Source organism: Podarcis filfolensis (assembly GCF_964270895.1).
Source record: "Podarcis filfolensis genome assembly, chromosome: 9".
Taxonomy (NCBI): Eukaryota; Metazoa; Chordata; class Lepidosauria; order Squamata; family Lacertidae; genus Podarcis; species Podarcis filfolensis.
This window is the reverse complement of record NC_139610.1, coordinates 55,171,298-55,185,711: the sequence shown is the minus strand read 5'-3', so window position 1 is coordinate 55,185,711 and position 14,414 is coordinate 55,171,298. Positions and strand designations below refer to the sequence as shown.

At 39.2% G+C, this 14,414-nt stretch overlaps 1 protein-coding gene across 4 annotated transcripts in view; it reads left to right on the top strand.

Moving 5' to 3' along the window:
- Nucleotides 1–14,414, top strand: part of GSTCD (glutathione S-transferase C-terminal domain containing) — a 59,085-nt gene that overhangs the window by 613 nt on the left and 44,058 nt on the right. For 2 of the 4 annotated variants that reach the window (XM_083571316.1, XM_083571318.1), the window contains exons 2-6: nucleotides 5,900–6,057; nucleotides 9,604–10,021; nucleotides 10,305–10,757; nucleotides 11,277–11,531; nucleotides 12,225–12,318. In XM_083571316.1, coding sequence (XP_083427442.1) covers nucleotides 9,611–10,021; nucleotides 10,305–10,757; nucleotides 11,277–11,531; nucleotides 12,225–12,318 — 1,213 coding nt within the window. In that variant the 5' untranslated portion in view covers nucleotides 5,900–6,057; nucleotides 9,604–9,610. The remainder of the gene's footprint in view (nucleotides 1–5,899; nucleotides 6,058–9,603; nucleotides 10,022–10,304; nucleotides 10,758–11,276; nucleotides 11,532–12,224; nucleotides 12,319–14,414) is intronic. The other 2 variants (XM_083571317.1, XM_083571319.1) reach the window with 1 other exon arrangement.

Sequence of the window (14,414 nt, the reverse complement as noted above, 5' to 3'; positions counted from 1 at the left end):
GAGGTGGTGATCCAAAGGATTTGGGCACAGTGGGCTCCACTTAGTTGCTACCTATACATTTAGGGAGGTGGGTGGTTTCCAGACAGGGTTGAGCTTCAGCGCAGGACCGAGCATAAGATTGCCAGCTTCTTTCTTACAAAGCATGTCCCCCCCTTTTTTGGGGGGGGAACAAAACTCCACCTGTTGAATACTGGCTGCTGGTGAGCTTATTAAGTAGATGATTTCACGGGGCACAGCCAAAATTCAACAGGTGGTGTTTTCCTCCAGCATGTGGAGCTGGGTGGGAGGCTGCATCTGTTGAATGTCTGCACATCAGGCAACTTTTGAAAGATGTGCATGCTTTGGTTTTTAAACACGTGGCAACACTCTGCACAGTGTAACTGATGGAAAACGTAAGGAAGGGCTAGAACAGTGATAAAGCAAATGTTTTGTATGCAAAAAGAGTTTCATCCCTGGCATTTCAAGCTAAGGTTGGAAAACCCTATTTAAAATTTTAGAAAGCTGCCGGCAGGCACTGTAGATGGTGTATGTGTATGAGCTTCCTATACTGTATTCCTAAATTCCTGAATGTTTATGTTCTGCTATGAGTAAGGATGCGGGTGGCGCTGTGGGTTAAACCACAGAGCCCTAGGGCTTGCTGATCAGAAGGTCGGCAATTTGAATCCCCATGATGGGGTGAGCTCCCGCTGCTCGGTCCCTGCTCCTGACAACCTAGCACTTCAAAAGCATGTCAAAGTGCAAGTAGATAAATAAGTACTGCTCCAGCGGGAAGGCAAACGGCGTTTCCGTGTGCAGCTCTGGTTTGGCAGAAGCGGCTTAGTCGTGCTGGCCACATGACCTGGAAGCTGTACGCCGTCTCCCTCGGCCAATAAAGCGAGATGAGCACCACAACCCAAGAGTCTGTCACGACTGGACCTAATGGTCAGGGGTCCCTTTCCCTTTCCCTTTATGAGTAAGGAAGACACCGAGCTTGCCTCATTTCCACAAGCACAAAAGCATATACCACCACAATGAAGGTTTCTCAAAGGCTTAATAAAAGGTTTGTGGTGCGGGATAGCGCATAGCTCCTGAAATATAGCATATGTAGCAGTGAGAGGAAGAAAGTTACACTGTTCACACATTAATGGTTTACCATGAACATGTGATCTGGGCTACTTTGCCCCTCAGCATTAGTAGTCAGGAGAACATGGTTTATTTGCTTTAAGTACAGCTAGCCAGCCAACAATAAACCTTGGTTACAGATTGTACAGTAGTTTGTTGGAGTGAAACAATTCCACTATCCCAGGTTCAAACATCATGCTAAAACAGAGATTGTTTGTTTACGCTGCATGCTAGTGTGGAGCAACAAAGCAGTGATAAATCTTAAACGGCAACACACAAAGATTATCTGCAAAAAACTACTGAATTCTGGTTATTTGTCGATTAGAATCCCTGCACATTAACAGAGTTTGGAGTGCTTGAAATTTTAAGATCCAATTCTAAGCACATTACAAGGATATAAAAGTAAGGCTTAAATTGATTCCAACTTCTTGAATAATTCAGCCTCGTGGTACAGGACTGCTTGTTTTCAATTAAGTAGTCTACTATTTGTTCCCATCTATTGGAAGTAGGGTGGAGACTATGTAGCACTCAGTAAATCCATGACCAGGGTGGAGTTTGAATCCAGTTTGAAATTTGCACCTAGCATGGGGAGTAGGTGGGGAGTCAGTTGTGTAGATTGCAGCGCACATGCTGTTCATGTGCTAGTCTCTGTTCTCCATACGGACTGACAATAGGCAAACTAGGATGGGCATAGAAGACTTTTAGAAGACATCTGAAGGCAGCCCTCTTTAGGGAAGCTTTTAATGTTTAACAGACTACTGTATTTTAACTACTCTGTTGAAAGCCACCCAGAGTGGCTGTGGAAACCCAGCCAGATGGGCAGGGTATAAATAAATTATTATTATTATTATTATTATTATTATTATTATTATTATTATTATTTAGGAGACATACAAACATACTCATTTGTACTCATGCATTTGTACGGGCATGCACAATCACTCACAACTTAATGCAAGGATTGTGAATGCTTAAATAGTTCTCCCAGTCTCCTAAAGTGAGATTGTCCATATGCAGCTTTTAAGTTAATCACTATTGTTAACTAGATGTAGCGCAGCTGTATGTTATTTTTCCCTTACCCACTTTCTAATTAAAAGGCTCCCCAAAGGGTCCTATATAAAATAATGCAATATAGTTAATTTGGAGCTGTTTCCATAAGGACCTCTGCTTTATCAGACAAAGACTTGCCTAGCTTAACATCTTGTTTCTCACAGTGATTAACCAGATACCTAGAAGAAGCCCATAAGCAGGACAAGAAGACAATGGTGCTCTCTCCCATTGTTCTCCAGCAACTAATATGGAGAGGCATGGTGCCCCTGAACCTGGAAGAAGCATATAGCCATCATGACATGTATCCATTAACAGATTTATTCTTCTTAAATTCATCTAATCCCCTCTGACAATCATCTAAACTATCAGATCTTGTGGCTGTGAATTTTATCAGTTAACTGTTCAATGCATGAGGGCACTCCATGATCCAATTCTCTATGGTTTCCATTTCTCATCCTATCTCACTCCCAGCAGTTAGAGATACTATTTATATTCTATACCTCTTACTTGCGTAGTCACAACTTAATTAGAAGGTTGTCTGTGGTAAAGTAGATGAGAGTTACTGTCCTGCTCAGCAAGTGATTTTCTGTTGTGTTAATAACTGCTCTTGCTGTTTGGAGATGCAGTTGTCATTCTCACTACAAACCGTAGTTTGGTTTTCATGTAGTCCACTGAACTGGGAGTAAACAGCTGCAACACAGTGCAAGGCAAGAGTGCAGACATAGGTTGTAGTTGGGTCTCCAGGTCCTCTTGCTCCTGTGTAGGATAACAGAAAACAAAAATCCTGACTATGGTACCTTTGGTGACAGATTGGTAAACCATGCATTTGTTACTGTCATTAACTCATTAAGGAGGGGTTATTGTACTACAAATAGCCTAAAAACTGGGTTCTTTCCAACTAAGTTACACTCAGATTAGACCCATTAAAATTAATGGACTTAATTATGCCTATTGAGTTCAGTGGGTCTACTTTGAGTATGACTAATGTTGGATACAACCCTGTAATTATAGAATGTACCTTCCCGGAAAATTTCCATCTCCTGCTTAGAAGCTCAAGTGTGCATGTCTGTCCATGTATGTATACACACATACATATTTGGTTAATTTCCCAGGAAACTACATGAGAAAGTGGCACATGCATTGGATCACCTCTAGAGCAGGCTTTGTATTCTATATGAAATGTAAACTGGGGATAATTTACGCAAATCAGTTTGTAAAAGAATAGTTTGTTGTTTCATTCTATTCCGGGCGTGAAAATACTGAAATTGTTTAGCCATCCATACCTCTTATTTTTGTAGAATGGTTGTTAAAAAAATACCTTTTCTTAGTGATGGGTAGACTGTCTTTCTCATGTTGGTCTGCTTTAGGTAAATAGCATTCTTTTTTAAAATCGTTTGTGGCATTTCTTTTTAATAGTAATAACAGACTTGTTCACTCAGGAAACTGGCAGTGCTAGGTTTTAAAAGCAGAACCAATTGTTTGAGAGACCAGCTAAGCTGGAATAAAAGGCAGGAGGCCTTTGAACATAGCAGGCTGGCTTGTATTGATCACTGCCATCTGCCTTAGATTGAAAAAGACCTTTTTCCCTAGATAAATATTTGAGATAATGCCATTGAACTATCTGTTTTATGACAAAAAGGCTTTTGATGGGTTGGGGAATGACAATGAAAGAAAGCCTGCAGGATTAATCTATGATTGATTTCTTTAAATATCAACAGAATATATATCGGTGAGACTGAGTTGAGCATGTTATATTGCAGCTGGTATATTCTGTGGAAGACATAGGTGAAAATAATGGTAGCACCTGTATTGAGGTGCACCTGTTTGTGTATAACCAGTGACTTTTTGAATGTAGTATTATTACATTAGAGATTTAGGCCAAACTGTACTTTTAAATCACGTACTACAGTGTTTGCAGCAAATTTCAGCTCCTTTGCATGGGGTTGTTCATTAAGCTTCCAAAACAAGGCTGAGATGCTCCAGAATGTTTTTGCTTTGATCTAGCAAGACCAGCTCTTGAATAAATTATGTTAATTGCCAATAACACCATTATTGATAATTCTGTGATTGCCATAAGGAAGTTTAAGTCTGGAGCTCAGGTACCAAAGTGGAGGACCAGAAAGTGGAAGATCTGTACATTTCCTGTGAAACTATATGTCCTGCCCTGAACTCTTTGGAGGAAAGGTGACATAGAAATCAAATAAACAAATGGGAATGACGACGTTTAACCTGTTGTGAAATTTAACAATTGGACCTGTAGATAAAAGCTTAAGTACTGTATTTACTCGAGTCTAATGTGCCATCGAATCTAATGCACGCCTCAATTTTTGCAACGTAGTTTGGCCAAAAATGGTGAGCATTAGATCCGAGTAAATACAGTAATAACAAACAACAGAAGAAGCTAGAATGAAGAACTATCTGCCTGGTGGTTCTTCTGTATGTTCGCAGAATTTATTATTTTTATCTCCACTGAATGGAACTCTACTCATTGCTCGGAAGCCCTCTGTGAATAAGGAACAATGTTGTTGCCTTAGGCACACTCTTAATTGAGAATGTCACCTTGTTGCTCTCCACAGAATGAGTTTAAAAGTGGAGTAGAAAGCTGTGTCCCTCTTCTGCAAACTCTAGTGCACTGCTAATGTGAAAGAAAAGGATAAATGGTGCATTTGCTCACAAGTACCAACTAGAAAGCGGAGGCTGCAGACATGCACGTGAGACAATCACATCCCTAGGGTTTGCTGAGAGGGGTCCGTAATTGCTCAGTTCATGCAGTATTAAACAGGAGAGAGGAAGAACTAGCAGTTAAAAGATCTTCCTGTTCTGCAAAACATGGCTGTATACTCCATTTCAGTAATGCGTTGAATAACTCCGGATAAAATCATTGGGCTGCTCACACCCTTTATGCACCAGCTTCTTCATAACGTTTATCAGTACTGTCACTTCCTAAATATGTTTACTCAGAAGTAAAAATATTTTCTGTATTTCTTTTTCTATATTTCTTTAACCAAGAACATATATTTCAATGACATACAAAAGTTAAGAAGCAATACAATTGAATTAAAAATAAACATACGCCACACAAATGATAATGTTTTTTTAAATACAAATTTTGGTGATTTCATTCACAATTCCTGGGAATAATAATTATTGTTACTGATCTTTGAGGGTGGTAAACATTTCCTTTATTTATAAATACTGGTATATTGTCCTTGAAGTCATGATGTTCTAACTTGAAGCTGAAAAGTTACAAAGATTTTCAAGTAGTAGCATATTTCACAGGAGGCATTCAAACATGGTTATCATTTTCTACATAAATTTTTTTCTGCCACGTAGTTAAAAACTTTTTTCTTTGTTCTCCACCTTAACTTTCAAGTTAATTTTCCAAATTTGACTACACCAACAATTCTTATTAAATCCCTCTAGATACTTTGATTTTTTTTTAAAAAAAATTTCTATTTAGCCGTAAGTTTGCTTCAATGTGAGTTATTTTCAAGTTAAGAGACTTAGCATTAACTATGCATTTTTACTCAGAAATAGGTGCCCTTAGAAATCATATAAATGTAGCCCTGGGCAGCATGCAGTTAGCCTGCTCTGGATGCGTATGACTTCTTCTATATGAAATATATTTATAAAAAGATATACAGTAGTATCCTTATGGAAGAGGCTGTATTTTTACTGACTTGAAAAACTGGGAAAGGCAACAATTTAATTCTATTTCAACTTTACAATGGATTGACTTTCTCTACAGGGATCAGTGTGCAAACAGGGTGGAGATGGAGATTAAATCCTTCATAGGCAACTGCCATTAAAACTTTGTAATTGAACTTCAGATGTTGAAAAGGGGAACAGCAGAATGTAAAACACTGCTGTGTTCCAAATCACTTGGAACATTTAGCTCTTTAATTGGTGAGTGTTTTTCTGAAAGATAATTGTTTCCAATATTTGGAGCTTTGGGGTTGATATAGAAAATTAGGGATGGTTGGCTTTTACTGCCCAACTCCCCAAGGTGTTAAGATTCCTGCTCCGTGATTGCAGTCATGGGATTGTTGTCTATCACATGACGGTGTAGGTTTTGACTCCACAGAGTGGGAAGTGACGGAGACAGGATGTTTGTGTTACTGTGTTCCGTGAAGTGGGACTATTGTCCTTGTTCTTTCTCTTTGCTGTCTGATGAGAAAGAGGAAGGAGCTAAGTCAGAATGCTCCAAGTGTATTATATGTAAATAAATGTAGATTAGCCAAATGCTGAGCTATTGAGTTCTGTTATGCAAACTGCAAACATTCTGCGGATCCCTAAGTGTGCTGATGTCTGTTGGCATCAGTCGCTGTGATGTTCTTGCAGAAGAAAGCTTTTGAAGCTCCTGAACGATCGACCAGGAGGGAGAGAACATGCCAGTCGGGCATGTGTCTCCACCAGGGTCCTACACGAGACTAGGATGGCTCCTACACAAGGGACTGAGTCCCCTAAGTCTATGATCGGTCAGAGGTGAATGGATGGAGGCAGGATGCAGTGAAAGCAAGGTAGATCTTTATTTTTCTGTTGCAACAGAGTTCTCTCGCCTCCTATCAAGGAGGCAAGAGAGACCCAGAAGCAAGAAGAAACATCTCTTTTAAGGGTTTGTATTTTGGCATGGAGAAGGACAAACAACCAGAAATTACATCACACATAAGGTGGGGTTACTGTGGCTCAGGCAGGCCAAGGTGTGATATTCCTGAGGATTTAGCAAGTTTTACATAGTTCCAGACACAGTTTACACAGAACATTAGCATTTGATAAGACAAACATCCCTCAGTGCAAAGCATCTGGACAAACAATGACAATTAATACAAAGGAAAATCAGTGCACAGATCTGTTGTAGCTGTATTGGCTGATAACACACTTCAGCTCTACTTAAAGATGAAAAAAATATTATGAATAAATAATCACAGTTCTTGGTATAGTAAAGGGTTTTTTTAATATGGTATTATGTTCTTCAGCTGCAATTGTTTTGAAAGTGTGCCATCTAGCGTCCAAGAGTTGCAGCCTGATTTGTAATTAAAAAAAAAAAAGACAGTCAATGGGATTTATTAAATATGTACTAATGTTCAAGTCTAGGATCCTAAGCATATAGTCTCCATAAATCAGATATAATTGGTGCAGAAACATAACTAATTGTGCATATAATTTATTCCCTTAAGTTCTGTGTGTTCAACTATTTTCAAAATAATGTAAAGGGTGCGGAAATTGAGTTTTCAGTCAAGAACTAAGGTAATTTTAATTGAAATCATAGAATCATAGAATTGTAGCGTTGGAAGGCACCCCAAGGGTCATATAGTTCAACCCCTTGCAATTCAGGAATACTGTAGTCTAAGAAAAGTAATTATTTTGATCTGAATAACTTTGATCAGATGGAGAAAATGTCTTACAATGCAACCCAGTACAAGTTTCCAGTTTACTCAGAAATAAGTCTCACCAGGTATATTAGTGCTTATTTCCTAGGAAGTGTTTAGGTGTTCAGCCTAATGCTGCAATTCTAAGAATGTTTCTTAGATTTACTTCTAGCAAACAGGACTGAAGTCTTAGGTTTTTGTGAATTCTTGGGCTATGTAGTGAAAGATGTAGCACCACAGTATATGTCTAAACCACAGAGCCTAGGGCTTGCCTACCAGAAGGTCGGCGGTTCGAATCCCCGTGACTGGGTGAGCTCCCGTTGCTTGGTCCCTCCTCCTGCCAACCTAGCAGTTCGAAAGCATGTCAAAGTGCAAGTAGATAAATAGGTATCGCTCCAGTGGGAAGGTAAACGGCGTTTCCATGTGCTGCTCAAGTTCGCCAGAAGCAGCTTAGTCATGCTGGCCACATGACCTGGAAACTGTACGCCGGTTCTCTCGGCCAGTAAAGCGAGATGAGCACCGCAACCCCAGAGTCGTTCACGACTGGACCTAATGGTCAGGGGTCCCTTTACCCTTTACCTTTACCATAGTATATAGGGAGCGGGTGGTGCTGTGGGTTAAACCACAGAGCCTAGGGCTTGCTGATCAGCAGGTTGGCGGTTCGAATCCCCATGACGGGATGAGCTCCCATTGCTTGGTCCCTCCTCCTGCCAACCTAGCAGTTCGAAAGCACATCAAAGTGCAAGTACGGTCAGGGGTCCCTTTACCTTTACCATAGTATATAGGGCTTGTGTTACAGTATGAGAAACTGAGAATAAGGATGCCTGTAGCATATGTCTATGAAACAAAGGTCTTCAGTAAAATGGAAGAACATCTCTGGATTTATTATAAATTGAGTCTTCCCTGAGCAGAAGAGGCTTTCTGCTAGCAGAACTGCATATTTTGATCCAAGCCAATGATAGGGATATTAATGGTCTTGGTTGTGGGTAGAAAATTACAGTGGATTGCATGTGGACAAAGTTAGAATAGATCCATTGAGCTATCTAGATTTAATTTAGTCAATACACTCCTTATTTCACATGATGTGGTACTATCCTGTTATTTTCCAATTCTGGACAGAGGTCACACTGATCATATCAACTTGGTTCTGGAAACAACTAAAATTTATGGACAAAAGGGCCTTGATAGAACACCTCCTTATTGTGTGGAAGCTTATCCCGTGGAACGGAAATGGATTAGTTGTGCTCTGTTGGTTGCCAAACATATCATTTTACAACATTGGAAAAGTAAACGGACAAACAATCCAACAATGGACAAAAGATTTATTCTTGCTTTCCATACATGAACTAGCTACAGATTACGTAAATTTGGTACTTATCATGCTCTGTGGCAATTCTGTACTGAACTCTGGCCCTAGTTGAATGTACAGGTTTTTTATGATGCCTCTACATTGAAAGTGAACAAAACCTATGCATGCTGACCCATTCCTCTTCTCGTCTTATTGCTTCCCTCCATTCTGGTTTTAGTTTAGTTTGATTTTCTTTTGTGTTTTTTTAAATATATATATATATAAATATATATATATATATATATATGTCTGCTCTGAGTAACATTTAGATGGAACCAAATATATTTTATACTTGAAAGAATTGCATATGCATTACTAATTTTTGTGACCTCCCTATAATGGCCCTCCAAAAAGTGCATTTCATTAATAATAATCAAATGTTTGCTTCAGAAGACCCTTCTCTTATGTGACCTTGAAACAATCTTGGCAATATTTATTGTTTTTATTTTTATTTTAACTGTCCTACCTTTCAAAACACAATAAGAAATATACTCAAAATGCAGAATATTAAAATCCATTTAGAAAGAGTAACAACAAAGATTAATTAATATTTGCATACTATATTGGGAAAGGGAGAAATTTATGGATTTTAGGCATTACTGTTTCTGTTTATTTATATATACAGGCAACCCCCAATTTGTGCAGGGGTTGTGTTCTGGATCATCTTCATTTTTGCTTTGCATAGCTTTATATTAAACCTTTTATAATTTTATTAATCACATTTCTTCCTTTAAGAAAAAAAATGAAAGGATTGACTGAAGATCACCTGTACCTGGACTACTTTAATCAGAATGCAGATTGTGTCTTTCCTCTCCACACCTCCATATCCTTGTTTTTGTTGTCATACTATGACTGCAAGACATTCAGAGTATTTTTAGTACTGCCAGGTGAAACAGCTTCAGATGCCCAGCCTAAAGACAAAGTATTTCCCAAGGACCTGGATATTTGCTTCATCAAAAGATGTCAACTTCCTTTGGTGGTCCAGAGCTGCTGTTTACCTGCTGTCGTCGAGAAGAATGGAAGATTTTGTCGAGCAGGACTTGCTGTGGTATTGAGGCACATAGTACAAAAAACATATGAAGCAGATCCATCAAAGGAGGACATTTTGGAACTCTTGGGATTTAAAAAGACCTGCTTGAAGGCTTGTGCTGAAGTGAGTATTTCTAGTTTTTCGTAAATCTATTTCGTAATAGATTTCACATATATTAAACCTTGTTCAGTGCATGACCCTAATGCAGAAGTGACCAGTTAGGCTATGCACTGAACAAAGTTTAATATATGTCTGCAGTACAACTCCCATCATCCCTGACCATTGGTCATGCTGGATGGAGCTAATGAGTGTTTTGAGTCCCACGGCACCTTGACAGCCACAGGTTCACCACCTTATTACGAAAGGCCTGGAAAACAGTCAGCTGATTAATCCTATTTATTTGCAGGTTAGTGAATGGACCAGACTTTGTGAAATCAGCATCCCTCAGGCAGTTGAAAACTTTCTGAGCGTGTCTTCGGATCAGGTTCAGAGTATTCCGGAGGAAGTATTACGGTTTGAAAAGAAGCTGGGAGAGCCTGTAAGAGTACATAATGATGACAAAATTCGAAGACAGAAAGTTCAACAGCAAAAGACATTCGTCAAGGAAACATGTAAAGATGTTTCTTCACAAGAGGGAAGATTAGCAGAAAATCTGGACTCCTCTCCTGCAGAACTGGAACTGAGTTTAGCTTTATCTAAATTAACTGTGCAGAAAACACCAGTTGCTGCCAAAAGGGAGCCCTCTCATATTAGGAAGATGAAAACATCCGAATTGCCACTTTTGGAACACGTTTTTGCTGAAGGGCTATACTTCACTTTGGCTGATGTAGTCCTCTTTCCATGCATCCATCATTTTTTGGTAAGGATTTACACATTTATGTATGTTGCTTCCCAGTAAACTGTCAACATTATCTAGTAGATGTTGAGAAGAGACGAATCGCTTGGGGCTTATGTATTCTCAGCATATTTTCTCAGAAGTATATCTCACTGAGTTCTATGCAACTTACTCCCTAGTAAGTGTGCTTAGGACTGCAGCCCCTGCAGACTGGTAGAACCACAATGCTGGCACCACTAAAAGCTCTATTCCTGTAGTGGCTCTGATTTATTTATTTTTAAGCTTTAAATCCATTAATCTATTATGTCACTCTTTGTAGTCATAGTGGTTAAGTTAGGCATGAGAATCTCTCTTTGTGTACAACTCCACCGCTACCACTCCACAGTTTGAATCTGAGTGAGGCAGAAAGCCAATATATTCCTGGGTAAGCCCACAAGGTAGTGAATGTCTTAAGATAACAGAGACATGCTTGATTCATGCTTGTACATCAGGCAGGTTCATAAATTTTCTCTGATAACCAGAGCTTTGTTTTCTTCCTTGCAGGATTTCAGCAAGAAACACCAAGAGAACTTGTTAAGATTGCCATTGATATCTAGTTGGTTCCAGAGAGTTCAGGAAGTACCTGGAATAAAGAGAGCTGCTGCCAAATGCAATATGCAGTTTTTACCCCATCAAGGCTCGGTCTCTTTATCAGATGAACACATGCAGTTTATCTGCACGGCTTCTGATGAGCCAGAGGAAGAGCATGAAGACACTTCATTTATAGGTGGACCAAGGCCAACCATGACAAAATTAATGGTAACTGAATAGTTTCGCACACAACACACTCACTCACTCACTCACTGGCACTGAGTCATAGAATGGATTGTGCAGATATTTTGAAAGAATGCACAAAAAGTCAGCATTTAAATTGTACACATATTTAACACAAAATAGGCACTTTTCAATGCATTCATCCATAATAGATTCTTTTTATTTGGCTTCTTGCAATATCAAGCATATTTCTCTATCAAAGGCCTCTGTCACTAAAAATAGGTTGTATTTTGTTTGATGGTATAATCCTACCAGGGAGGGGGAGGACCCTATAGTGCTGATACATCTCATTTGAAGTAGACAAAACTCCCAAGTAACCCTTATAACAGCTCTGCAAAGATGATCAGCATTATAACCATACTGCAGATGGAGACTGAGGTTGAAAGAACAGGTGCCTACCCAAATATTGAATTCATGCCTCAGCTGAGATTTGAAATGGAGATTTCCTGGTTCATGTTCGCCAGCTTTCCCCAACCTGGTACACTCCAAATGTTTCGGACTGCAACTCCCCTTAGTCCCAGTGAGCATGTTTTGATAGACAAACAGAGTGGCTCTGTATTTTACATGTGTTGTTTAACAAACATAATTTCCCATAACATTTGGACATCATTACAGTACTTGCAAAGTTCACATTCTTATTTAGCTGATTTAAGATTTCCCCCCTCCTCTTAAATGCAGAAAAGTGGTATTGAAGCAACATTTTCCCCTCATCCTTGCCCTAGTTGGGCACTAGATTGGGACAGTCTGCCAGCAGCTGTTAATCCAGGAGAAGGTAAGTTTGTTTTATTTGCCTTATGCTATTCCTGTTGAAATTCGTTTGTTTGCCAACGGAAGTTTTGACAAAACTTTGGCAGGTCCTAATGAAGTATATGTCCAACTGTGGATTTTGGAGGGGGGGGTTTCTTCTTCTAATGGACCAACTTTTAATTATTATTTCAAATGCTACGTTCTGTATTGATACAGTTCAGTTCCGTATTTCAGGTGTCATCGTCCCCTGCCTCTACCAAGTTAGGGATCATCTCCAAATGTATGCGTCTGAAAGGGTGTGTGGAAGTTCATGTATTTAAGCCAAGCACAGACAGATTTACAAATACGTGTGTGAGAGAGACAAATTCCAGAGAGGCCATCCTGTTAGGCTGCAGTAGATTGTAATGGATTGCTTTGAAATCACTTCAGCACTAGATAAAAAAAATAGGGGAGCCCCAACCACACTGCCCTTTCCTGTCCTGTCTTTTGCCAGAACAAAGGTGGCAACCCTAGCTCCGGCATATACTTGTGCATCAATACTAAAATATTCAAGGTTAAGAAGAGATTAAGATTTAAGTCCTAGGCATAGTTACCTGGAATCATTAAAGACAGAGGGGTGTAATTATGAATAGACAAAATATTGGGCTGTAAAACAGCGATGAAGCATCCACAACCCTCCAGATATTGCTGGACTTCAACTCCCATCACCTCTAGAGAGCATGGCAAAGAGTCAGAGAAGATGGAAGTTGGAGTCCATAACATTAGGAGGGCGACAGATTCTCCATCCCTTCCATAAAAGGTGCATTAGATCAATTTCTCCCTTAAATTCTATGATTGTTCTACAAATCAGCTTATTAGACAAACTAACATTATTAAAAATCTGTACACTTCTGAAACTTAATCCTGTGTTTATCCATATCTTTTTGTCTCTGTTCACTTAGATTATTGAATATCTAGTTTCAAACGTAAGGTGAATAGACAGCCCAGATGTATTGCCATTCTTTTAAGATCTCATAAACACATAATGCAAGCAGTTTCTTCAGCTTCTCAGATCAATTTTTAACAGGAATGCTTTTGTTGGTGATATTCCTTTAACATCACTGCTGCCTGTTTTCATTTTGCACCATGTGTCCCAGCTGTGAATACAACTTTCTTCACAGGCATGATATGTCCTTTGCACAGGCAGATGCCATCTATTTAAACATCCCCAGATCTGCTACCTCTGGCGGCTTTTGGTTGACACTCATGCAAAACAGCTGCAATTTGGTTTTATTTTTAAAGGGCTTAATCACTACAGAATAGTGTCTGAATGCAGGAATAGATCTTAAGGCATTTGCCTTTTGATAACCCTATTATCTAGTCTCAGCAGTAGTTCCTTAAGCTTTTCAAAACAGGAAGGGGCTGTCAGTTAAAAGTATTCTTGTGTGGGCTTAAGAGTTTGATGTATAAGGCCACCAAATGTGTGGTGCTGAGATGTGTATGGTAAAGGAACACCAAGCCTTATGTATTGGACTAGTTCACTTGTGGAAATGATTGAATAAAAGAAAATAACTGAAGACATTGCACAACTGTGATGCAGTTCCCTGATCTTTCAGATTTGACCTTGCTCTCAACCATAAAACAATTACCTGCAATAATTCACAACACAGATGTGTTTGCTTAATATATGTTAGAGAAGACTCCATTGTTCTGAAAATCAACAACCATGCATTGGGGCTGGATTGAAATGTAAGTCTTTTGAGGCCTGAAGTGGGAAGATTTCACCTTTTCCTGTTCCTGGACTCCCCATGCACACATGTCATCACTCATTCCAAAGATCTGTTTAAAATAAGCATGGGAGTGGAGGTGGGGAAGAGAATCTAGGCAAATCTACCAGTTGCATCCTCACTGGAAGAATAAAATAATTCACAGGAGTTCTCAAAACATGTCACAATAAATAACAGTAAGTAATATAGCTGAATTTTCTTTCAGTGCTGTATTTAGCACAGAAAGCTTGAAAGCAAAAGCTCTTGTGAAAACAGATACATTATTAAAATTTATTGCCAGTTTAAAGTGATAGGATCACTGCTGTAAACGTTGCTTTTCTTTCAATAACAAACACAACAGCCCCCCCTTAAGTAG